The sequence below is a fragment of the Rousettus aegyptiacus genome, unplaced genomic scaffold, assembly GCF_014176215.1.
Source record: "Rousettus aegyptiacus isolate mRouAeg1 unplaced genomic scaffold, mRouAeg1.p scaffold_m13_p_9, whole genome shotgun sequence".
NCBI lineage: Eukaryota > Metazoa > Chordata > Mammalia > Chiroptera > Pteropodidae > Rousettus > Rousettus aegyptiacus.
The window spans coordinates 89968240-89992640 of record NW_023416312.1 but is presented as its reverse complement, the minus strand read 5'-3'; the positions used below and the strand labels follow the sequence as shown (position 1 = coordinate 89992640).

General features: G+C 35.0%; 1 protein-coding gene and 1 pseudogene across 4 annotated transcripts in view; both read left to right on the top strand.

Moving 5' to 3' along the window:
- Positions 1-22070, top strand: part of MCF2 (MCF.2 cell line derived transforming sequence) — an 83587-nt gene extending 61517 nt beyond the window's left edge. For all 4 annotated transcript variants that reach the window (XM_016131164.2, XM_016131167.2, XM_016131166.2 and 1 more), the window contains 13 exons: positions 81-147; positions 858-973; positions 1083-1152; positions 2873-2965; positions 6867-6959; positions 7765-7890; positions 8557-8778; positions 13946-14035; positions 15083-15161; positions 15695-15761; positions 17553-17665; positions 19010-19095; positions 21001-22070. In XM_016131164.2, the coding sequence (XP_015986650.2) occupies positions 81-147; positions 858-973; positions 1083-1152; positions 2873-2965; positions 6867-6959; positions 7765-7890; positions 8557-8778; positions 13946-14035; positions 15083-15161; positions 15695-15761; positions 17553-17665; positions 19010-19095; positions 21001-21036 (1258 nt within the window). In that variant the 3' untranslated portion in view covers positions 21037-22070. The remainder of the gene's footprint in view (positions 1-80; positions 148-857; positions 974-1082; positions 1153-2872; positions 2966-6866; positions 6960-7764; positions 7891-8556; positions 8779-13945; positions 14036-15082; positions 15162-15694; positions 15762-17552; positions 17666-19009; positions 19096-21000) is intronic.
- Positions 13444-13562, top strand: LOC118608080 (annotated as a pseudogene).
- Positions 22071-24401: the final 2331 nt, after the last annotated feature.

Here is a 24401-nt window from a genome sequence, read left to right as displayed (position 1 = left end):
GACAATTTATGATAATAATTGAAACATTGCAATATAATTCTAAAGCAATAAAATAACTGATAAATATTGTCTTCTTTTAGCCATGTCCTAAATGAGCTGATACAGACGGAGAAGGTGTATGTTCGTGAACTGTTCACTGTTTTGTTGGTAAGGGACTCAAATTGTATCTTCTCATCTTTCCCTGAATGCTCCTTTGCTACATTTGTTAGGGAGTGTTTAGGGCAGTCTTCTCTTTCTGTCTCCTTCCTTGATTGTCACATGGCAGCAGTGATAGTTCTCCTGTGGTTTGAGGCTACATGTTTGTCCGATGTGTGTATCCAGGTTCTCCCTCCAGGGTGAGAATTGTGGATTCAGAATTTATTACAGAAGAGATAAGCTGTTCTCTTAGGGATACAGTAGGTTGTTCTAATTATTCCCAGGGTGCTATTTAGAGATCATGATATAAAGAACTAAAAAAAAATGGGAGAAAAGCATTCATTTTATATGAATGTCATAATATGAATCTGGTGTGAAGAAACCTAAACACTTATTGCTAGCTTAAGTAGAAGTTAATGACTTGGAATAGAATTTTTCATACTTAGTTTCTATTTTGTTTCCTACACTATATCATGAAGGCCAAAGAGCTGTCACTTTATTCTACCCATTGTGTGGAAAACTTTCGCTTCCTTGTCCTACTTTCTAAAAAAAAATAACAATAATGATAATGGATAATTTGGAGAACTGGAAGATTTGAATGTTAAAATTAAAGCTTTACCCACTAATCCCCTACAGATTTTGCTGTGCCTATGATTTGGATGGCCCAGTCAAATGTTTATGTGAATATTTTTTTCATAAAAAAATGTATTTATTTTGTGTAGGGTTATAAAGCGGAGATGGACAATCCTGATATGTTTGATCTGATGCCACCTCTCCTGAGAAATAAAAAAGATATTCTCTTTGGAAATATGGCGGAAATCTATGAATTTCATAGCAAGTATGTAATTGCTAACTTGAACTTTTCATGATATTATTTAATGGGTTATTGACTAATTTATCATATTTCACATACAAATATATAATCTTTTTCTCTGAAATTTTTATAGCCTTTTCATGAACAGTCTGGAAAATTGCATCGAGTATCCAGAAAGAGTGGGACTTTGTTTCCTGGAAAGGGTTAGTTCAATTATTATTTAAAAACATATAAATACGGACCACCAAAATAGCAGCTCATTTTATAAGAACAGATTTAGAGATAAGGTAGGTGTTTTTTATGTCTTTATGTTTTTGAAGGAGACACATCACTTCAAGTATTTAATGCTAAACCAGGATTTGTTACAGAAACTGGTGTAATGGGGTATCGAGAGCATGCAAATGGCCATTGTGTTCTGTGCTTCAATGGCTCAGCTTGTGACCACTGACCCCTGGGTGATCCCAGGAGTCCAAGGACCATCCTGGCTATGAAGATGTGAGAGTTTGGATCGTCTTAGCACAACCATTCTTGGGCTTGGTTAATTTTTAGCCTAAGAGATTCCTTGGCATCCCCCTCCAATACGTAAAGTCTTAGAATAAAATGTAGTATGGCTTTCAGACCCAAGGCATCTATCACAGGAACTTTGCAAAATGGAGAGCTGTCTGTTCTTTTTATTCTATGAGATCATTCAGGGAGCCTCATTTCTCCATGTCCTAAGAGTATACTTAGTACAATTGACTTCCCAGGCTTTGTAATCATACTCTCCTCCATTTAGAGTTTCCTCTCAGAATGTTCTCTGCTTATCTAGTTCCTCTTGTTCCTGAAATATCAGTTTTGTCTTGATTTGAGAGTCAGTTTGATAGAGGTGCTTATCAAAAGCTTTCTAAGGTTAAGAAAGAAGTGTATGTTATTACCTTTCTCAATATATCCTAACTTTAAACACATTTAAACTATGTCCAAATTCTTCCCTAAGCGACAATAGTCTTTCTTTCATTTGGACTCCTGTAAGACTTAATGACTTTGCTATTCATTGGGGATTTTATGTGCATCTTTACATATATTCATGAATTCTTTCTCTAACTCGATGGAAAACTCTTTGAGGCAGGGTCCATATCCTATATATCTTTGTATCTCTCATAAGGTTAGCCGAGCTATTGGCAACCAGTAATAGTTTTAATGTTCATTCACTCAGCAGCCTTCTGCTGAGAACCTACTTGCGCCAAGCACTGTGCTAGGCAATGTGGATACCAAGCCCAAGTGAATTCATGGAGAAAAACAGGGACTCCTTTGTGTACAGTGTGAGTTATGCTGTTAGAGATATACAAAGGGTCCTATAAGAGCCAAGAAGAGGTGCATCTTACATAGGCCAGAGGTATAGATGACGGCTTTATAGAAGAGATAACTAATGAGATGAATGTTAAAGGTGAGTAGGAGGCAGCCCATTAGAGAAGGGTGAAATATATATGATTCTAAGGAGAGAGAATAGCATGGGCAGATGTCTAGTGGGGTTATGATACAATGATAATGTCCCAGTGATGAACCAAAGACCTTGAATATTAGCTACAAGTTCACTCACCAGGAAAGCGAGTGACTAGCAGCATAGAAAGAGCATAATTCTTGGAACCCTATTAGCTCATAGTTATGAAAAAATGAGTCTACTTTTATATTACATTCAGGGAAGGCTTTTCTCCCTCTAACTCTCAAACTTGGTAAGTGGACATAATGAAATTACTTGGGAAATTGTGTGTCCCTCTACGCAGGCTGATGGTCTGTTCTTGGACTGCAAAGGGCTTCTGACCAGCTGCCAGTGTGGACCACATTCCCTATAAAGCTTGGCCACATTCATTCTTGTTCAGCCCTTCCTAATAAAAAAAGTACGTGTTCATGAATTGGTAATATGTTTGAATTTGCTTTTTATCACAGAAGGATGATTTTCAGATGTATGCAAAATATTGTCAGAACAAGCCCAGATCTGAGGCAATTTGGAGGAAGTATTCAGAATGCGCCTTTTTCCAGGTATAGTAATTATTCAGGTTTTGGATGTATTCTTTGTAGAAGATACTGGGATAGTTCTTATTTATAAATTCATTTTCTACTTCAAGTAAGTTATATGTATGTATCTATTAAAGAGCAATTTGACACTCCCCAAAACACAGCCAAGTGTATGCACACGTGCACACACACACACACACACACCACGCAGCCAAGTGTACACACACGCGCGTGCACACACCATGCACAGAAACACATATATGCTGCTCCGCAAAGGCAACACTTTTAGCTCTTTTAATTACTTCTTTTGATACTTAGCTCCATATCTTTAATATCATACTTATATTGCTAGTTCCCACCACAGAAGATGAAGATTTAGCTCTATTTCGCTGTTCTTTCCCCACCACCACATGCGTACACATACTTTTCCTCCAAATCATCCAATATAGTTGTATCGTAATTTTGGTTAGATTGATAGCGTTAAATTATTAAGACCATGTTAATTTCTGTGCTCAGATAAATTATGTGATATGAGATTGTTGTTTTTCCTTGCCTTTTGTTTTTCCTGAAATTGTCTTTTTCACTCATTTAATTTTCTAGGTATTTATCCTTATTTTACCCCCACACTCTCCCAGTGTGAGAGTTACATAAAAAATATCTTTTCAGTACATTTAAACACATTGTATATATTTTCTCCAAATTTCATCTTGAGTAAATCTCTCCCGGAGTCTTCTGACCTGCTCATCTAGACTCACTAGACCTATTATGCAGCTGTCGTCTTGGGATGTTGGTGAATATCATTTTGGGGATTTTGTTCACCTGTCTTTTGCATGGGCTCTCCTGTTTCCTAGGTGCCATATCTTTCTCTTCCTTCTTTTACTCACTTGATTGGTAGAACACATCTTCCAGTAGTTTTACTGAGAAAGTGTACGTGGAAGGTAAAAGTTTTTAATAGCATGCATATCTACAAATGTCTTTATTTTTCCCTAACACTTGATTATTAGGTTAGCTGGGTATAGAATTCTATATGGAAATTATTTTCCTCAGAATTTTGAAGACATTTGTCCTGTCTTCTTCTAGCATCTAGTGTTGCTGCTGTGAAAGTTGATGCCATTGTGGTTTATGTTCCTTTGCATATGACCTAATTTTTGTCCTCTAAAAGCTTGTGGGAACTTCTTATATTCTCAAATTTCACAATACTGTGTCATGATGTTGGCACTATTTTTATCCATTGTGCTAGCCTGTGGTGACCCCTTTGAATTTGGAACCTCTTATCCAAATTCACTTGAATTTTTTTGATTCTCTCCACACAAATTTCTCGGTTATCTTTTTCTGAAATCCTGTCATACATCTTTTGTCAGATATCCTGGAACAGCCCTCTAAACATCTTTTCCATTTTCTGGCTCTTTGTCTTCTTGGTCTATTTTCTGGAATTTATCTTCCAGTCTTTGCATAGACGGTTTTATTTCTGCCATTGTTTTTAATTTTGAAGAGCCTCTACCCTTTTTTATTCTCTTAATATTCCTTTCAGTAGAACTCGTACTTTGTTTCATATGTTTGTTTCACTTATCTATATGAGGATAATAATAATAATAGATTTTCTTTTTAAAAATAGTTTTCTCCTCCCTGTATCGTTTCTGTTGTCTTCAGGTTGCTTTTCTTTTTCTTCATTTTGTTTCTATTACTCATATTAGATACTTTCCTTGAAGTCTGGTGATACTTTTGTCTACTTACATTAGGAATAAGTACTAAAAAAGCTCATTTGGAAATTTTCTGTGCATATGTGGGTTTATTGACCATGCTCCTCACTGTTGGATAATTTTCTGAAGCTGTCCCTTGGGAGGGATCCCCAATACCTATATCTTTATGTCAGTTCTCTAAGGCTAGTCAGATTGCCCAGTCTCCTACCTGGTGAATAAGGATCTGGTTGCCAGTGTTGCCAAGTGAGGGGAAAAGGCTAGATAGAGTTTTTAATTTGGTACATAAATATTCAAGTAATCTCTTTGCTTTTAATATGGTACTCTGCCCTCAACTAGACTTGTTATTACCTAGTCCAAAGGCCTATGTTTTAGTTTGCAAATAAACATTCATTCTTCTGCTATGTGGAGGAAGAGGTAGCCCTTCAGTTGTGCCTAGTGGCATGGTTATCTGAGAGGCTTGCTGCTGCTGCTTTCTCCTCCTCCCCTTCCTCCTCCTGCTCTCTGCCCCCCTTTATGCTCATTTAATTTTCTTTGGTAATAGCTTTTTTGAGATATAATTAAAATACCATAAAACTGACTCATTTAAAATGTACAATTCTGTAGTTTTACTATATTCACAGTGTTGCTCATCCATCACTGCAATCAGTTTGAAAACATTTTCGTCAGTACCAAAAAAAAAAACCCTATACCTTTGAGTAGTTATCTCCCATTTCCCCTCAATCCTTATATCCCTTTGCAATGACTAATCTGCTTTCTATAGAGTTTCCTATTCTGAACATTTTGTGTACGCGAAATCATGAAATATATGCCCTTTGGTGTTTGGCTTCGTTCACTCAACATAATGTTTTTGAGGTCTATCCACATTGTAGCATGTATCAGTACTTCATTCCATTTTATGGACAAATAATATTTCATTGTATGGCTATTCCCCTTTTTACTTACTCATTCATCAGTTGATAAATATTTGGGTTGTTTCTGCCTCTTGGATTAAAGTTTTCATGTGAAAATATATTTTCATATCTCTTGGTTATACACCCACGTGTGAAATTTCTGGGTCATATGGTAAATCTAACTTTTTAAAAGAGTGTTGAATTGTTTTCTAATGTTGCTGCACCATTTTACATTCCTCTCAGCAGTGTATGAGCACTGATTGCTCCTCACCCTCACCAACACGTGTTAGTATTTGATTACTTCTTAGACAGCCTTTCAACAACCATCTTTTGTTTCACACACCACCTTCATCTCTTACTTTCAGAGAAGACTTGGTTTCTGTAATTCATTGTAGAGGGGGAAAGGTGTTCTATGACATTTAATTGAGTTGTTTCCTGGCTTTTCCCTTTGCCAACTTGAGATTCACTTTTCTCTAGTGTGCTTGTTTACCAACCACTTCTCAGTTTGGTTTCCACTTGCAAATTTTGTCAATGACTTTTCTTCTCCCATCTTTGTAATGTTGGGTTTTGCCCTGTAAAAATAACTTTTCCATCATTTTAGTTGTGTTTCATGAGTGAAGAGAGCTAAATGCATATATCTGTCCACCATTTTTAAATGTAAGTTGATAATTGCTTGAATTAGATTATATATTGGATTTAATCCACATCCAGAATCTTATATAAGTATATTCTCTCCCACTCCGTTTGTGTTCTGTGCTTTCTATACACACATTTCATCCTATCCAGCCCCCATCTTGCCCTAATTATGGACCCTACAATGTTCCCAGGCCCCAAAGTCATGAGCTTTATATTTATAGTGGCAGTGAGCCAATAATCAAATGAAAATATAGCACCAGTTGATGAGGACTCTATTTTTCTTGTGATATTAGAAAAAAAATTATTCTCTTGCCCAAGTCTGATTTATATTCAGTACAACCTATTTATTTTCTGGGCCTTGGCTTGTGGAGCTGAGTCTTTTGTTAACTTTCTTGGATATATGAAGAACTTTTTAATCATGTTCGTCATTGTTTTCTCACCTTTAAGCATTCTATAACAACACGGATTTATGTGTAAAAACTTAGTTTTTGACATTTTGGAATTTTTCTCTCTCAAATCCTTGAAATAGTATTTATTGTAATTTTTCAGATATACTGCCTCTGATGGCCATACCATATATAACAGCCATTTTTATGGTAAATATTCCTTGAGATATTAAGGGTCTAATCAATGAACACTTTGCATTCTCACAGCTATATGTCTAATTTAAATTTATTGATGATTATATTTTAATGACAGGAATGTCAAAGAAAATTAAAACACAGACTTGGTCTGGATTCCTATTTGCTCAAACCGGTGCAACGAATCACGAAATATCAGTTACTGTTAAAGGCAAGTACATTAAGCATTTGTTTGTTTCTTTCTTTACTTCTTTGCATCAGGTGTGCCAAAGCCATTAAAGTTATTTCTAAGAAACACTAGAAATAGGTAGACTCAATGACTGGGAAGCCTGAATTTAGCAGTAGAATCAACATAGTATGCTCCTTTGGTTCCCTGTGGCTGTGCAAGTGCTGGAGGCATAGGTATATAAAACTGAGATTATCCCGTGTCTTTTTAGCTACTTAATTATCCATACAAGTAACATTGACATATGTATAACATTTACTGCAGAACTTTTACTATTGTTAAGAAGAACTAAACAAATATCTCTTACAGAGTGGAGACTGTATTTCATATGGGCCTTCTCAATCAAAAGTGAATATGGTATACCCTTCATGTAATGTAGAACTGTCGCATTAAGTATGAATACAACATGGCTCACTTTAAAATGTATTTTCACAATGTTCTATGGTATATGCATAATTAATAAAACAAACTGTTGAAAGTAAAGGACCGAAAAAACTGTAATTGCTTTAAAAACTAATCTCTAGTGTGTCCTAATAGCTATTATTCGTCAGCTCCAAAATCATTGAATGCCTTTTGTTTTATACTATTTAGTCAGTATTCCATTTATTCTCCAATTTTGACATTGTTATTAAATATAGTATTAATGTGACAAATAGCATATGAAAGAAGCTACTCAAAAAAGTGACATCTTTGGCTTCTTCCTTGCAAGCTTGTTGGCCAAAATTTTATTCAGTTTTTTCCAGCTATTAATATATGCCTAATATTGAGTTTAATTCTTGACTTCTAATAGGAGCTAATAAAATATAGCAAAGGCTGCGAAGGATCTGAAAAATTAAAGGAGGCACTTGACGCAGTGCTGGATTTACTGAAGTCAGTTAATGACTCTATGCACCAGGCTGCAATAAATGGCTATATTGTAAGTACATTTTAACAATTGTTGCAGTTTCAGGGGGAAAGCATGTTCATATTCCTTCTTTTCCTGGAATCAATTGAGAAATAAGAAGTAAGAGGCAAACAAACGGAGATCCAAATGTTAACATTATTACTGATAATTTCAGGTGGAGAATTGGCTTCAGATCACTAGATTTGTGACATTCCCCTTGTCCTCAACAGCCTACTCCTAAGTCCAGACCTCAGGAGATCCTGCTCGAAAGAATTCTTGGGTCTTCTAAGTAGACATACTGTCTGTCGCAGAATTGCCTCTTGCCCTAGTCTAGGATAGATATGGAAGAAAAATATCAAATCTTTAGAGTTAGCTCCACCAAGTGGGGAAACTTGAACTGGTGGATGTCATTCACCAATCAGGATTAAGGAAGAGATTGGGAGTTACCCTATCTAAACCACCTACCTCTACATGGAGACATGAAGCCAGGAAAAAGGAGATTTCTTAGATATCCCACTCCCTCAGTAATTTCATAACAATGTGACACATGGCATGTTTCAATGTAAAAAGCTCTGATGAAATTTTAAAGACTATACAAATTATGCTTCAGGATTTTAGTAGTTCAACGCTATAATGTTGATACCAGGAATGCGAATGTCGCTCTGCCTTGTGCTAATGAGTTTTGATTTTCCATTCTAGGGAAACTTAAATGAGCTGGGCAAGATGATTACACAGGGTGCATTCAGTGTTTGGATTGGACACAAAAAAGGTGCTACAAAAATGAAGGATTTTGCTAGATTCAAACCAATGCAGCGGCACCTTTTCTTGTATGAAAAAGCCATTGTTTTTTGTAAAAGACGTGTTGAAAGTGGAGAAGGCGCCAGTAGATACCCATCATACAGTTTTAAACACTGTTTAAAAGTAAGACAATTTCAGTTGTATAATGTAATATTCTTTCATATATATGTTCAATTTTGTGTACCTTTTCGCTTCAAATGAGTGGATTTTATACTTTAGTGGCACGTCCGTTTGTTTAAACGCAATCTTTTTTTAACTGAAGTGTAATGTACATCTAACATGAGTTGCAGCTATACAACATAATGATCTGATATTTGTGTATATCATGAAATGATCACCACAGTAAGTCTAGTTTAGTTAACATCCATCACTACACAGTTAAACTTTTTTATTTGTGATGAGAACTTTCAAGACCTAGTGTCTTAGTAACTTTCAATAATACAACACAGTATTATTAATACTAGGCATCATGCCATCATTACACCCCCAGGACTTACTGGTTTTGTACCATTTCACCTGTTTTGCCCATTCCCACCTATGAAATCTTAAGTAGAAATCTATAAAAGTCAGATACAACAGCACTTCTCTGCCTGAAACAAGTGAGGAAGAGCAGAGCTTTGCCTCCTCCCTAGTGCCCTGCAGAGCCTAGTTTTAAATAAGTGACCTAAGCTCCCCCATGAGCATTCTTACCAGTGGTACTGGGAGAGTTCTTGGTCTTGGTTACCTTTTATCGTACAGGAGAGACAGGAAGGAATTTCTTCCTTTTCCTCGGTGTAATGTAAGAATAGAGATATGATTAATAGCACACCCCCATCTTCCTTTTTGTATCGCTCCTCAAGTTCCCAACTTCTCCCTTCCTGGGTGTTCAAAGACACCTACAGCTGAATCCCATTCATACCTGTCCTGTCCTATTCTTCGAGATTATTTTATTCTCTCCCATAACCCAAACTACAATTCTGTTCTGATATTAGTTTGGTATCTAAATGAGAGCAGTATTGTTTGAGGAAGTCACTGGCAACCCAGTGATACTACCAGCTGGTTTTGACATTTGACAAGTGGAACTTCCAATTTGCTTGTCTATAATTGACGATTTTGATTCTTTTCACAACTAATGAATTTTATCTTTCAAGTTTTAAGTTGTAAAGGCAATGTAGCATTTGTTGTAGAAAAAAATTGGAAAACTGAGAAAATTGTTAACCTTGATTCTCCAACCACTATCACTTTAGTCATTTTTCATGAGCATGTTCTTTCATAGTTGTCATCACCAGTATATTTGAGAATTGATGAAATTTTCAACAGCAGCAGTAAAGAAGACAGGCAGTGTGTCCTCAGATAGGCCAGAGGTATTTCTGTGAGAGGCTACTAGCAGGCTTTGCTTTTGTTTCTTCCCAGAGAGTCAACAGCTCCACGCTGTTCCTAACAAGGTTTCAGACCAGGGTTAGGTCTCCGACTTCTTCCTACTCTCCACTTTCTCTGCTTCACTTCTGAACCCATAGCAGTGTCACGACTTCTTTAAAACTCTTACTATTTCCATAACAAATGCCTAGTTGCTCCTTTAATATTAGCAACCTGCCTCCAAGCCCCCCCAAATCTCCAAGGGTCTTTTATGTCTCTTATAAACATTGGTTGAGAACCAAAAATTTGTAACCGATCTCAGACAAGTTTTAGATCTGTTTGACCCAAGTCCATTTATTTGGTTCACTTTTTATTTGTACAGTGACTGAGTTAACACCTAAAGTATTATTTCTGGCCTATATCGATTTTTCATTTTACTTTTAATTTGCCAAAATGATGGACACAACAACAGAATATTTCTCGATAACATTAGAATAAGGAGGTACTGGTATGAAGTAACGAAGTCATGAGAATTCAAACTTTAGTGGTCACTGTGGACACAGAGATGGGATAGATACAAGAAACATTTCAATGGAAGGTAGACAGATGGCCTTGTTACCAGAAATAAATAATACCTGACATATGAAGGAAACCATCAGTCTGATTTTTCTTTAGTTCCCCAATAATTCCTACTATTTTTAATAAAAGAGATTAACCATATCTTCAAGGATTTAAATCAGGATTATAGAAAATTGGTGATACCACTGACAGAGAAAGATGGAAGATGGGCTATTTCTGAAGCCTTACTATGCTTCTTCCTTACCTAGCATAGGATTCTAGAATTTAACTGCTAGCGTTACTAGTTGGTGTTTAGGTAATAATTTGGTTTACTGGTTTCAAAGTCTTCCCCTTGGTAGAGACGATCAATGCAGATGCTCTCTTTAGCTGAACAATTTCTCTCCCACTATCAATGGACTGTTGCCTTGACTTCATATCAAGCTGCAATTCCATGGCCTGATGATGTTCTTTTTAATGATTGTGTGCCAGGTTTTAATTCAGCCCCTTCTATGCAAAGGAAAGTCCCTAAGGTTAGTCCCTAAAGGTCCCTATGGATAGTCAGATGGACAGATTTGAGTTCTTCAGAGTCTTTAGTTCATGTCATCTATTATTGTCATCTATTTTTATTTAACAAATGTACACTTAGTGCTTACTATGTGCTAAGAACTTTTCTGACTGTCTACCAATATTGTTAACTCATTTAATCCACATAGCATTTCATATGAAGTAACCCATTATTCCCATTTTGAGGATAGGAAAGCTAGAGAGATGAATAATTTGCCCAAGAGCAAATAGCTAGTAGGCGATGCAGCGCAGCTTCAGACCTAGGCAGATGGCTCCAGAGTCTATGCTCTCAATCACTGCACCATGCTGGGAGGCCTTGTTCTTGTTTGTTCTTTCTTTCATTTCTTTATTTATTCCTTTTTTCCCCATTCTCTGCACTTATCGTCTCTCTACCTCTGTAGCAACCATTCTTTAGTTTGTGTGTTCTTAAATGTATAGTAATATTTTTGCACATGTGGTTTTAATTTATATAAATTATATTTTGTTATGATTCTCATTTTCTTTCTTTTTTTTGATCTCAATACTATTTTCAAGATTCAGCCATGTTGCTGTTTATACCCAGTATCTTGCTTCTAATGCTTCATAACATTTAAGCCTAGCTACATTTTTTGTTAATGTGATTCAAGATCAATTTGTTAATAATACTAACTCAAGAAATAACTAAACTCTATCCCAGAGACATAATTAAAAGTCTTGAGATTAGTATTATTGGTTATAATCCCAGAGTTCTTGACCCACTGGGCGCTGTTTAACAAGGTAGTTAACATCTTCACACTTCCCTCGTGACAGAAAATTAGGTTAAAATTTGGGGCCATGAACACTTGACACAGCGAGATAAAATGCTTTATAATAAAATAAATATATATTCATAGCTATCAGGAATCATCAATGAAAATATGAAGGATAAGGGTATAACTGTTGAATCAGCTTCATTTTTTATGTGTATTATTTATTGTATATTATTTAATTATATAGTTACACCTTTAACTCTCCTTCCAGGATCTAAAATTGAGTAAATGTTCATGATATAGTGAACATTTAATAAGTAGTGTAACAATGTTTTAAACCTTTATATTTTGTTTTTTTGCGAAAATATATACAATTTACAGATGATCACAAATGGATTGTATGCCAGTGTAATGAAATGTTTGGAACTGAAACAATATTGTCTTTCAAGGGTAGTTTGAAAGAGCTCATTTAATCTATTATGATGTGCTAGCTTTATGCAATGAAAAATACAAAAACTATTGCAGTTCAAATAAGGGAAAATTTAGAAAGAAAGAAAGCAGACTCACACTTTAAAAAACTCATTGTATGACCCAGGCACTTAATGCCTGTTATTTAAATCTGTATCAACTTTATGAAATAAGTAGTGTTCCTATTTTATAGTTGAAGAAACCGAAGTTCAGAAAGACTAAGCAATCTGCACTAAGACACACAGCCAGTAAGTGGTAGGAATGGGGTTCCAACCCCGGCCTATTGTATTCCAAAGCCCTTGTGCATTCCATCTTACCATGCTATTAAGACAAAATCATATATCAATTTATATAGAGATCAAATATTAGATTATTATTTATCATAAATCCTGATGTTTGAGCAAAAGGAGGTTAGAGTGGTTGAGTAGGAATATAAAGATATTTTGGGGCATTCTGAAAGTATCTTCTGATTACATTCAGGGTAGATGTCACAGGCTTTTTCATTTATATGTCACATTTCATTTCTATGCATAATCCCTTTTCTTTGATATGGGGCTCTCCCTACCACTTCTTTTAATGCTTATCAGCTGTAATTAAAGTCTTTCAGGGGCTCATAAATGGAACAGAGAGTGAGATATTTCTTTGGCTAATTAGCCAGGAATTGAAAGAAAAGAGAAGGCAGAAGGGGACTAAACAAGAATATGTGTACAAGGAAGCAAAATTGCTCAAAATGGAATTAACCGTGCTATTGGCACAGGATAAAAAAAATGGAAGAGGTTGTGCTTTGCCCAATCACAAGAGAAGAAAAATTATGATAAAGAAGGGATAGTACATATGAAAGTTCCACTGGCTACAAGGAATCATGTCTCCCATGACAGATTATTTGTTTTCTAGAGAGGCCTAAGGTTTGATGGAAATAAAGGGTGTACTTGTGTACCTGGCCAGTTTTCCCTGCCCCATAAATTGAATGTTTATAACATGTAGGCCTTCTATGGAGATAAATAACAATTTGTAAAATCAACTTATCTGAGAAATGATTATTAAAAATAACAAAATTAATTTCAGATGACCTTTTTCACTGATGTTTGGTTGCTTCTGTGTTTGACACAATAATTTGTTTAAAGAGTGTACAGTTGTCTATGGCCATGCCACCCTGAACAAGCCCAATCCTGTCTGATCTCGGAAGCTAAGCAGGGTTGGGCCTGGATAGTACTTGGATGGGAGACCACCTAGGAAGACCAGGTGATGTAGGCATAAAAAATAAAAAATAAGGGATTGTAAGCTGACAAGGTCCTTGCAATCTATGAGGTCAACCAAGGTTGCCTCGCCTAAAAAAAAGAAGTGAGCAGTTAATTGATAACAGAATTCAGTCTTAGATGGAACACTTGGATGTTCAGATTTATAGCCTTTGTTTAGATCACGAGAATGGAACATACGATCTGTACCACAAAGTTCAGTGAAAAGATTTAATTGCTCAGGTCTATGATAGAAACATCATTTCATGTTCTTTGAATATGTGTATTTTCCACAAGTGAGACATTCTCTTTCATTTAGAATATGATGGGGGTATTCTAAATGTAATATAATTTCACATTCAAAATAAAATACTCATTAAAAATTTAACTTATATTTTGTAGATGGATGAAGTTGGAATCACTGAATATGTAAAAGGAGATAACCGCAAGTTTGAAATCTGGTATGCTAGGAAGGAAGTTTATATTATCCAGGTTGGTCATTTAAAAGTTATTCTAGAAAGCATAACATGCATTAAGATACAAAAGTCTGAATTTTCAAACAAATAATTTTGGTCGCATTACAAAAATTCTCATTCTTTTCATGTGGTTCCCTTAAATGTTATTTAGTTATTATTTATTGTGTGTAGTTAAACATTTTTTTTTCAGTGGCACATGTTTAACTTGAGATACGTCTATAGTGCTTTCTAGGGCTTTTAAGTTTTCACAGCTACATTAGGAGATTTATTAACCTTCGCCAGTGCTTCTCTGTCCCCAGCAAGTTTCTATAGTTCCATATTTATATCAGTTTTGAGTTCCTCTTGTGCTTTGCATTCAGAGAATGCCTGCTTATGAGGCATGACGATGTGACAATTCAGATTTGAGCATTGTTTCTAAAAACTGGTTAAAGCCCTGGCCAGATGTACTATAAAGTCCAACCTGTTTAAAGGGAGGGGAGAGGAATGAGAACATTTCAAGAGGATGTTGTCATTTCAATAAGTATTGGTGTCACAACTTGCGACAGTAGAATGTGCTGTTATCTGTTGAAAGTGCTCAGTGTTTTTTCATGATTTTAATTCTGTGCTAGGTGATTGCAATTCACACACAAAAAATGTTTTCTTGCTTTGATTGAGATAGAAGGCTTCTTTGCTATTTTTTAACAAACTTATAAGTAATTGGAGGATATTTAAGAAAGTTTGCATGCTTTCATCAGTTATCAAGATTACTCTGCAATAGATCATAAAACGTAAAACATTTATATTTTAAAAAGAACTCTCCTACAAAGAAAACACAAGTGAGATTATATTTCACATTTTCCGTCAGTGCAATTCAAAATGGTTTTGACTATTATTTCATCTAATTTGAGCACTACTTATTTGCTTCTTAGAAGTTTTAAGAATCAAAATTTTAGAGTTTGAATATGGTGATTTAGGATTCGCGTTCAGGTTCATGTTTGATGTACTTAATTACATTGGTTTTATTATAAAGTGTACTTTTAAAAAGGAAACGTGTCTCCTTCTCCCCCCTTTTTAAAATCTGTAGGCTCCAACTATAGATGTGAAGATGGCATGGTTAAAAGAAATAAGAAGTATTTTGCTGAAGCAACAAGAACTGATGACAAGTAAATTTTAAGCATGTATTCTTCAGAACAAGAAGTATAGTGCTAGCTCACTGACTCAAGATTTTCTGATAATTTTTACAGGGAATGGGGCTGATATTTACTTTATACAATTCATAACACCAGTGTTTGTTAAACTAATTAGTAGGAGATCAAGATTCATGGGATTGTTTAAACGATTTTGGAGAATGAACTTTACACTAGGAAATGAACTCTAGAGCTTAAGAAGCAGTTGTGAAGTAATATAGCAAACTGACTGTTAATTCTGAGTCCCATGAGGCAACTGCTTAGGACCTCAAGTAGTCAATGCTTGGTAATGTTGGGGTAGGGGTAGTTTTAGTTATAAAATATTAAATCGTTCAGTCCTTTTCTATATTCCAAATTCAGACTGGCTTTCCCTATGATTGTTTCAAGTCTGTGAAGATTAGCTCTGGAGAGAGTGGGATGTGTCTCCAATGTGAAAATCATTGGTCTTCAAGGAAGGAAGAAGTGTGGTTTCTAAATAATACTTATACAAGCTTTCTTTTATTCCACAGTTAAAGAACAAGAACGATATAATCAGTTAGCTCAACAGGATCAGAATTCTTCTCGGCGGAATGACGAGTAAGTGATTATTCTGTAAGAACTGTTACTCCTGTGATCTTCTGTTTTCCCGATGTAACACAAAACAGAGTAATTAAAGCATTTCAGACAAAAACTATCCACTCTTTTAACAATAACTCATCAAATTCCATAAATACATCATTTTCTCAGTTCTATCCTATTTGGAGACTGATAGTCTTTAAAAGTTATACAGTTGTTTATGTTGATGTTAAAATGGAATGTAATAGTTTGTGCTAAACATGATTACAAATGCGTTATTCTCAGTATATCCTAGGGGGAGTTGTCATGTAGGCTAACCATAAAAGTGGTTGTACTCATGGCTTTCTCTTCAATATATTTTTGGTCATCTTCGGTCTGATTGGAGAAAGAGTTTTAAGAATGATAAAGGACTGGCAACCTCTACTGGGCCACGGCTTTGTGGTCCCTTGATGGAGACCACTTGCTGGTGATGTGGTATGGACCCTGGGAGGGAACTGTGCCTTGACACAAACATAAAGTCTTCGAGGATGGTAGCGTTCCTAAAAAAGAGCACTGATGATAGCGCTGGTTTAGAGATGAGCTCCTTGTATCTAGCCTCCAGGAATCCTAAAAAGTATTGTTCCCATAGAACATTTGCAGATATGAAGAAAGAATCCTCATACTGATTCCAAAGCCTTAGCACCAAAGTTCACCATGCAGCATCTGCATGGGGTCAGGATCATTGAATGACTTCTTAAAAATACCCCTTTCTCTTTGTCGTACATCATCTCTCAGAGGTAACTAAAATCAGGTTTGAAGTGTGTTGGTTCATCTGGGGCTTTAGGAGAACCATTTAAAAGTCACAGTGGAAGTCTTTTTATCTTCCCAGGTTCACAATGCTCAATTCTTTGTCATATATTATGGAAATAAAATCTTTAGATTTCATGCAGTAATTGACTTTATAGTAACGGATACAACTCAACAGTATTAATCAGATTAAGGTTTCATCGTCATTTATATATACCTTACTTAATTCATTAAGGTTAAAAGTTCATAGAGCAGCAGGGATATTATTTGTTGCTTATATTATATTATATTAATTTTATATAAAATTTATTGGTTAATAAAATTATAGGCTGCAAGTGTACAATTCAATAATACATCATATATATATTGTATTGTGTGTTTACTATCAAAAGTCAAATTTCCTTCTGTCACCATATATTCGACCCCCTTTATTCTTATCTACCCCCTCTTTCTCTCTGGTAGCCACTAAACTGTTGTCTGAGTCTATGAGTTTTTGTTTGTCTTGTTTATTTGTTGCTTTCAGTTTTATATGTTTATATTTTTCCAACATTAAGTTGTATATATTTAAAGAGCACAACTTGATTTATTATATATACACATACATCGTGCAGTATTCACCACAGTCAAGCTAATTAACATATCCATAACCTGACATTGTTATCCTTTTGTGTTTATGTAGTAAGAACTCTTAAGATCTACCTCTTAGAAAATCTCAAATATACAATATAAAATACTATGAGGATTTTAAACAGTATACCTGCCTTGGGTAAAGAGAGAGTAATTTTTTCCCTTACATGTTAAAGAGAGATCCTGCTGGCTCAAATCCTAGTATTTAAGCTTTTGTATTTTATGAACTGTTGTCACACAGACTTAAATAATGTGGAAGTCAGCTCTGTTTGAATGGATTCTCAGAGTATGTTCTTAACATATGGCATCAGTGGAAGAAATATCATTTTAATTTCTCATTACTCTTAGACTATACAAAAGCTCACTTATTTGTATGTATCTACATATTTACTATTTCAGAATACAGCAGGGAGCTTTCATAGTCACTGAGGAAACTGAATCAGTGCACACCAGCAGTGTGGCGGAGGTCGGTGAGGCAATCGCGTCAGCTCAGGCAGCAGGAACAACTGCAGGTATGTGTCATGGTCATCCAAAGTTAAGATTCACGGCTATGTAAATTATTTTCTCCCATTGTTAATTTGGAAAAGCTACCCATCTATTATCCTTGTATAAAGAAAACAAAATTAAACCATTTTTATAAGGCTCATGTATCTTGCACGTATAAGACACTGGTGGGCACTGCAGAGCAGTGGTTGTCAAAGTGCACTCCCTGGACCAGTAGCCTCAGCATCACCTGGGAACTTGTAAGGAAGGCAAAATCTCTGGCTCCACCCTGGACCTTATGAATCAGAACTCTGGGAATGAGACCCAGCCAGTTGTGATTTAATAAGTTCTCTATATGAGTCTTTCTGATACATTTTCAAGTTTGGGAACCCCTGCTACACAGGATACGGAGATGAATAAAACACAGATACTTGGCTTTGAGGAATACACACTTCACTCACTATAGGTTTAATTAATAGAAAAGAATCATTTACAGCTAGATTAGTTTTTTAGTATAAATTGTATCATTCAAGTTGATGTCAAACAATTTGTTTCATTCAACGAATATAAATTCCTGGCTTGTGTGCCAGGAATTGTGTAAAGCTCTGGGCATACAGTCTAATTAAGATACAATCAGCTGCCATTCTCGCAAAGCTACAAGGATAGAAGAATAATTCAGGAAGCAATTTTACTATGGCCCCTAGAGTGGTCAGGAGGGAGCATAGTATCAATGACTTTATCCAACAGATGAGGAAACCAAATCAAAGAAAGTTAACATGACTTTTCCAAGGTCACATGAATAGTTTAGTGTTTACTATGGCCAAATTGAGATTCTGTTCATTCTCTGCCTTAAAGTAGATTGCTTAATTTGTATCAGTTCAATATATTTTATTAATTAAGCACCTCTTACTTGAAAGGCTCTTATGAGACATATAGTATGTAACACATGGCCTCTGCCTAGCAACGGGGATAAGACAAGTCGAAAATAATAATATTACTAGATAGAATGTTATAAGTGCTAGCCGAATGGACCAATAAAATGCCATAGAAAAAGTTTTTAGAAGAGATCGTTTTCTGTAAGAAGGGGTAAATATTACCTGGAATGTTATTTAACTTATTATTATTTTTGGTAACTCTCCCACCAACCCCAACTTGAAACTGTTAAAAAGTTAAAGAAATATATGACATTCCAGCCCCTTTCTAAAATATCAACAGTTCTAAAATAGTACCATCTAATTGGAGGTTTTATTATAGGAAGTTACTATTCTTGGACCATTGAAGGTTACAGCCTAGATTACTCCAGTTCATTTTACTTCTCTCCTTGTGGTGGACTAGCCATTAAGTAACTGCTACCCTCAATGTTTTTCTTATAGTTTGGACTGAAGGGGCTGTGGAATGGTCAAACAACTATTTCTACTCTTCCTGTGTTAACAATGAAGAAGAAGAAAGACCCCCAATGGTTAGTAATAGTATATTAAAATAGATGAATAGGAACTCTTGAGGCAATTTTACTGATAAAATAGGTGAAGTATGGAGGGACAATCTTTTGTCAGTATCCTTGAAGTCATTAGGTGTATTCCATGGCCAAAACATTTGAAACTCATATTATTATGAACAATCGGTAAACATTTCTTTCTGTAAGTAAAACTTATTTGAGCTATACATGGAGTTTTTCCTGAAGTAGATGAGATGAATAGCTAGTCATTCCAAGTCTCTATACATTGACCAGTTTTATCTTTAATTCAGCTCCACCACTGCGTTTTCAATTGAGGCATGTTGAGATAAAATCAAAGACTAAGAAGGGTCAAATACACTTTAAACAAGTTTAGGTTCCAGATTGGAAACTATAGGCAATGAACATTATACATTAAAAACTCTTTAATACCATCTGGGAAATGTATTTTAGTGGGCTATCAAAAATATAATAATGATACCAAATCTCAACATATTAGAGCAAGGGGTCCCCCCATAAAACTAAAAGAAATTGCTTTATAAGTGTTTTATAGAAGAAATAGTTTGCAATGTCGTTAGGATCCTAGGGGATTATTAGAGGGGGGTTAGGACTGTTGAAGGTGTATGTATCTCCAATTTTCTGAAGTCATCAAATCAGCTTGGATGGTGGGAATGATGCTTTGTAGTGGACTGCTTCTTTGTGCCTTTCAGAGGAACAAAATCAATTTAGCAGTTCCAATATTGGGGTGAGGAAATCATGGGATGGATAGCCACAAAGCTGCAGAGTATCGACTCGAATGCTTTCTTTAAGAAAGTAACAGAATGTTCTTTCTATTACTAATACATAAACGTAGTTATATAGAAGTTTATAGTTTACAATATGATTTTACATTTAACATTCATAGTGTTAGCGAGAAGAAAGGTCTGCTTTATTACCTCCAATTGACAGAGGAGGAAACTGAGGCTCAGAACATGTATAAGGTTTATCCAGAGGTAGTTGTCTAGACTGGCAGTGCTCAAACATTTAAAGCAGGAACCCTCAATGTTATTAAAAATTCATGAGAGTTACAAAGAGCTCTCGTTTGCGTCTATGGATATTTACCATATTCTAAATTAAAACTAGGAATGTAAAAGCTATTCATGCTTTTAACTTATTAATCAACCATTATATTCATATAAATAACATTTTAATTAAAATTTACATTTTCAAAACAAACCATTTAGTGGGAAGAGTGGCATTTTAAATATTTTTGCAAGTCTCTTTAACCTGCTTTTGCATTCAATCTTTTGTGCTATAACTCATCTGGTGGCCTTTAGAAAATACCACTGCATACTTGTGAGAGGATGAGAGTGAAAAGGTCTATGTCTTCATGCAGGTTTGACCTTGAAGACCTTTGGAAGGGTGTCAGAAACCTCCAAATGTCTGCTTCCCAAACTATGAGAACCGCCAACTTAGAGCAATAATAAAAAGAACTTCCAAGTACTTAGTTAATATAGTCTGAGGGTGATAGTTGTTCAGGTGTGCGTGAAAAGTCAGGGGAAGACAGTTTGGATTCAAACATTTGCTATAGATGCTCTATGAGGGGATTATCAAGAACTGACAAAAACTTCAGTAAGCATTTTAAGCATTTTCCCAACTATGGTGTCAGAAAATAAAGCAAATATGCAAAACCAATCAATGCGTTAATCATAGGGGATGGGAATATAGAAAAACCTATTAGTTTTCTTCTCTTCCAATAATTCACTGAGGTGTACTGCTAAGGAAAAAATACAAAAGAACAAATCAGAGCATACCAAAAAAAAGAAAGAACCCTGTCCCCCCAAAAAGCAAAACAAGTTGCAATGAATTGCTCATTTAGCCTCACTTTACCAATCAAAAAGTCAGAAATAATGGGTGCTGCTTCCCTTGTAGAAGCCCATGTCGGAGATGGCTCTTCTATTTTCATGAAGCTACTGTGTCAAATGGCGAGTAGCTCTCTCCTGCTTGCTCCTCAGCCCATTCGATAAAAGTACTGCTCAAAGACGCTCAGCCAAAGTGATGCGGATATCGTTTTTAGCTTAATTCCTTTGGATGTGCAAAGAATTGACATCACATATTATTTCTTTTCTTTCATTATTTTTTTTAATTATGGTACTCTTTGAAATTATGTATTCGATGTATAAGATATTGTACTGGAAAAATCCTCATCTCTGAATACTTTTGGAAATGAAATTTATGATTTTTTTCCATCTACTTTGTAACCAAATGCAATCAGTGTGCCTTGGATTATTTAGCTTATTAATGAATCAAATTAAAATTTTAGCTGCGAAAAGATTAAGGCCAAGTAAAGCACAACATTATGATTTATCTGCTTTTATTGGACTCAAAGTTTTTGTGCCCATTATTTTTACTGGTGCAAAACAGTAGAAAGCTTAGAAATCCTTTTGGGGGTATTAGTAAATCTTTGTTCAGGGCCATTGGTTTTGTATGCACCAAGATAAATTTTTCATGAGAGTAGTTTACAAATAATGGTATTTAAAATTATTTCCATGTTTGTTTGTTTGTTTCTGGATTTATGCTTATAATTCATGTAACTTAGTTGTGCTCTGTTATTTTCTGTGTATTTCATGCTGTAATTCTCTTTTTACAAATAAAAATGAGTTCTTCAGGTTAAATAAATACACGTTCTGCTTTTTTTCCCATCACAAACTGCTTCATGTTTATTTTGTTCCCTCAAAGCTGCTTTATCTACCACATTTACCATTGAAGTAACATGTGACTTCTTTATATCTCACAGCATGCAATTGTGCAAGTATTTTTGCAATCAAGTCTATAACGTAATTTTCCAAAACAACCTTATAATGTCCAGGCAAATATAAAGCCCTATCAGATTGCAGGAAGAGAGGCTCAGAAGACCTTCTGATCAGAAATGGAGATGTCATTCAGCTTCTCCATGAGGATGCTGAGGGTCAATGGTAGGTGCGTTCTCCATGCCTGTGATGACCACCTCGGGCACATGGATATCTAATCAAATGTTCTGCTTTACTTGCATCTTTGTTATACAGTCTCCAGAAGCAGAAATATCACATTTCTTATCAGTGTTTCATTTTCGTTGCTTCAGCCATGCCTGTATAGCTCACTGAAAGGAATGTTAACCTTTGGTGAGTGAAAAATGCTCTTTTGTGGCTTACCTTTGATGTCCCAGCTGATACATCTGGCTTTATAATGGCTACAGATCATATAACATGTGGTAATTTAAGTCATTCATTAAATCATCACATCTTTAATGAATGCCTACTATGTGCCGGAGACCATGCTTTGCTCCTTGACAACACAACCACATTCCTCTTTATCATTTCAATTATCGACTTTTTAGTCTCATTCAATCCATATATGTTTGACTTCACATAGCACCAATTGCAAAGATGGTTTTGCCAAATATACCGTTTAATCCTAGAGAACCCAGAGCAGGAAAGGAATATTGTTTGGAAGAAGAATGAATGAAGCTTTCATAAATCTTGGAAATTTTATATGAAATAATTCTGTTTTCATTATGTCAATAACTTTAACGTAAATGCTACATTGACTGTGAATCTTGACCGTAAAGATGGAAGAGAATACACATTAGGGTGAAAATCAATGACACAGCATTAAAAGAATAACCATTTTTGATAGTATCAAGTCCTTTGTAAGTTTTTCAGAGGACTCAAGAACAGTTTCATGAAGGTCTTTGAATATATGCAATAATAGCTTTGTTTTTAATTAGCTTATATTACCATTGTTGGCTACTAATTCATTTATTATTTAGGTTGATGAAAAATCTGAACAGAAGAAAAGAAGGCCTCATTCCAGGGAACAGTTTACAGATTTTAATCAGTGACTGTAGGTTTCGGAATGCCAAAATTACAGGTATAATATGAACAGACTGTATACTAGTTGTTTAAAAGCTAAAATTTTTAAAACTCGCAGTTGGCATAGAATAAATACTCTTCGCACTTAGAAATGAAGCTGCAAGCCTATTATGTTAGTTAGGATTTAATTTTTTCCTTTAATGGTTTTAAATTAAGGAATAAAGATTTTTTAACATGTTAAACTTTCTTCTACGAGATTAATAGGTTTGAAAGGGAGTTTCAGATACTGTCGTATCTTATAAGAAGAATCCTTCAGAACTAAATACTGATGATAGGCTTTTAAGGTACCTTACTATCCAAGAATGCTCTACCAGTATGTTTTTACTCAGTTCACGGAATATGTTATTTTCTTATGATGGTTCCTGCTACACACACACACACACACACACACACACACACACACACACACACTTCCTTCTTTGTGTCTATGCCCAAGACTTAATGTGGGAAGGTAGTATGAAGCCATGAGAATTGCCCTTATATTCCTTTCTATTAACACAACCCTTTGTATATAAAATTTCTGTATATAAACCAGTATTGTAGATTTTCACCCTAAGCAGTACTGAGCTTTCTATAAAAAGGCAGCACAAAAAAAGAAACCAGAATTGTTTGTGAATAGGATTATTATTATATATACATATTTCCTTTAAATTTCTAGTTTTAGACTTGTATTTAAATTCCAGGGAATGGTATACTACATTTAGCTGAATCTCATAGACTGGGAGTAACTTATTTGGTTTTAATTTCATTTATGACATAAAACAAAAATCTAAAGGTGATAAGGCTCAATATGAATACCAGGTCACTTGACAATGCCACAAATAGAGACACTTCTTGTTTGTTTGGTTTTTTGGTACCCTAAATCTGAGTCACCTTTCAAAGATTTTCTGTACTAATTGTTGAATTATTTAGATAATTATTGGAATTACTTAATTATTTAGATAATTTTAGATAATTAGTAACCAGAAGACTAAGATATACTGATAACCTAAATTAATTGACATTTATTTAAAATCTACAACCAACAACTACAAAATACACCATTATTTTTTTAAGTATACATAGAACATTCACTAAGGTTGATCATATGCTATGTCATGAAATAAGTCAATAAATTTCAGATTTTGGAATCATATAAAGCCTCATAAAGTATTATATTAGAAATCAATAATCCCTAAATATTTGGATGGTAAATGATGTATTTCTAAACAGCACATGAGACAAAGAAGAAAGCGCAAGAGACATTAGAATTATTTTAAGTTGGATGAAAATGAAAATGGAACACTTCAAAATTTGGGGATGTAGCTGAAGAGGGAGGGAAATGTATAGCTTTAAATACTTGTATTACACACTTAAAAGTCAGTGTAATTCACCATATTAACATAATGAAGAGGAAAATTATGTAATCATTTCAATAGATGC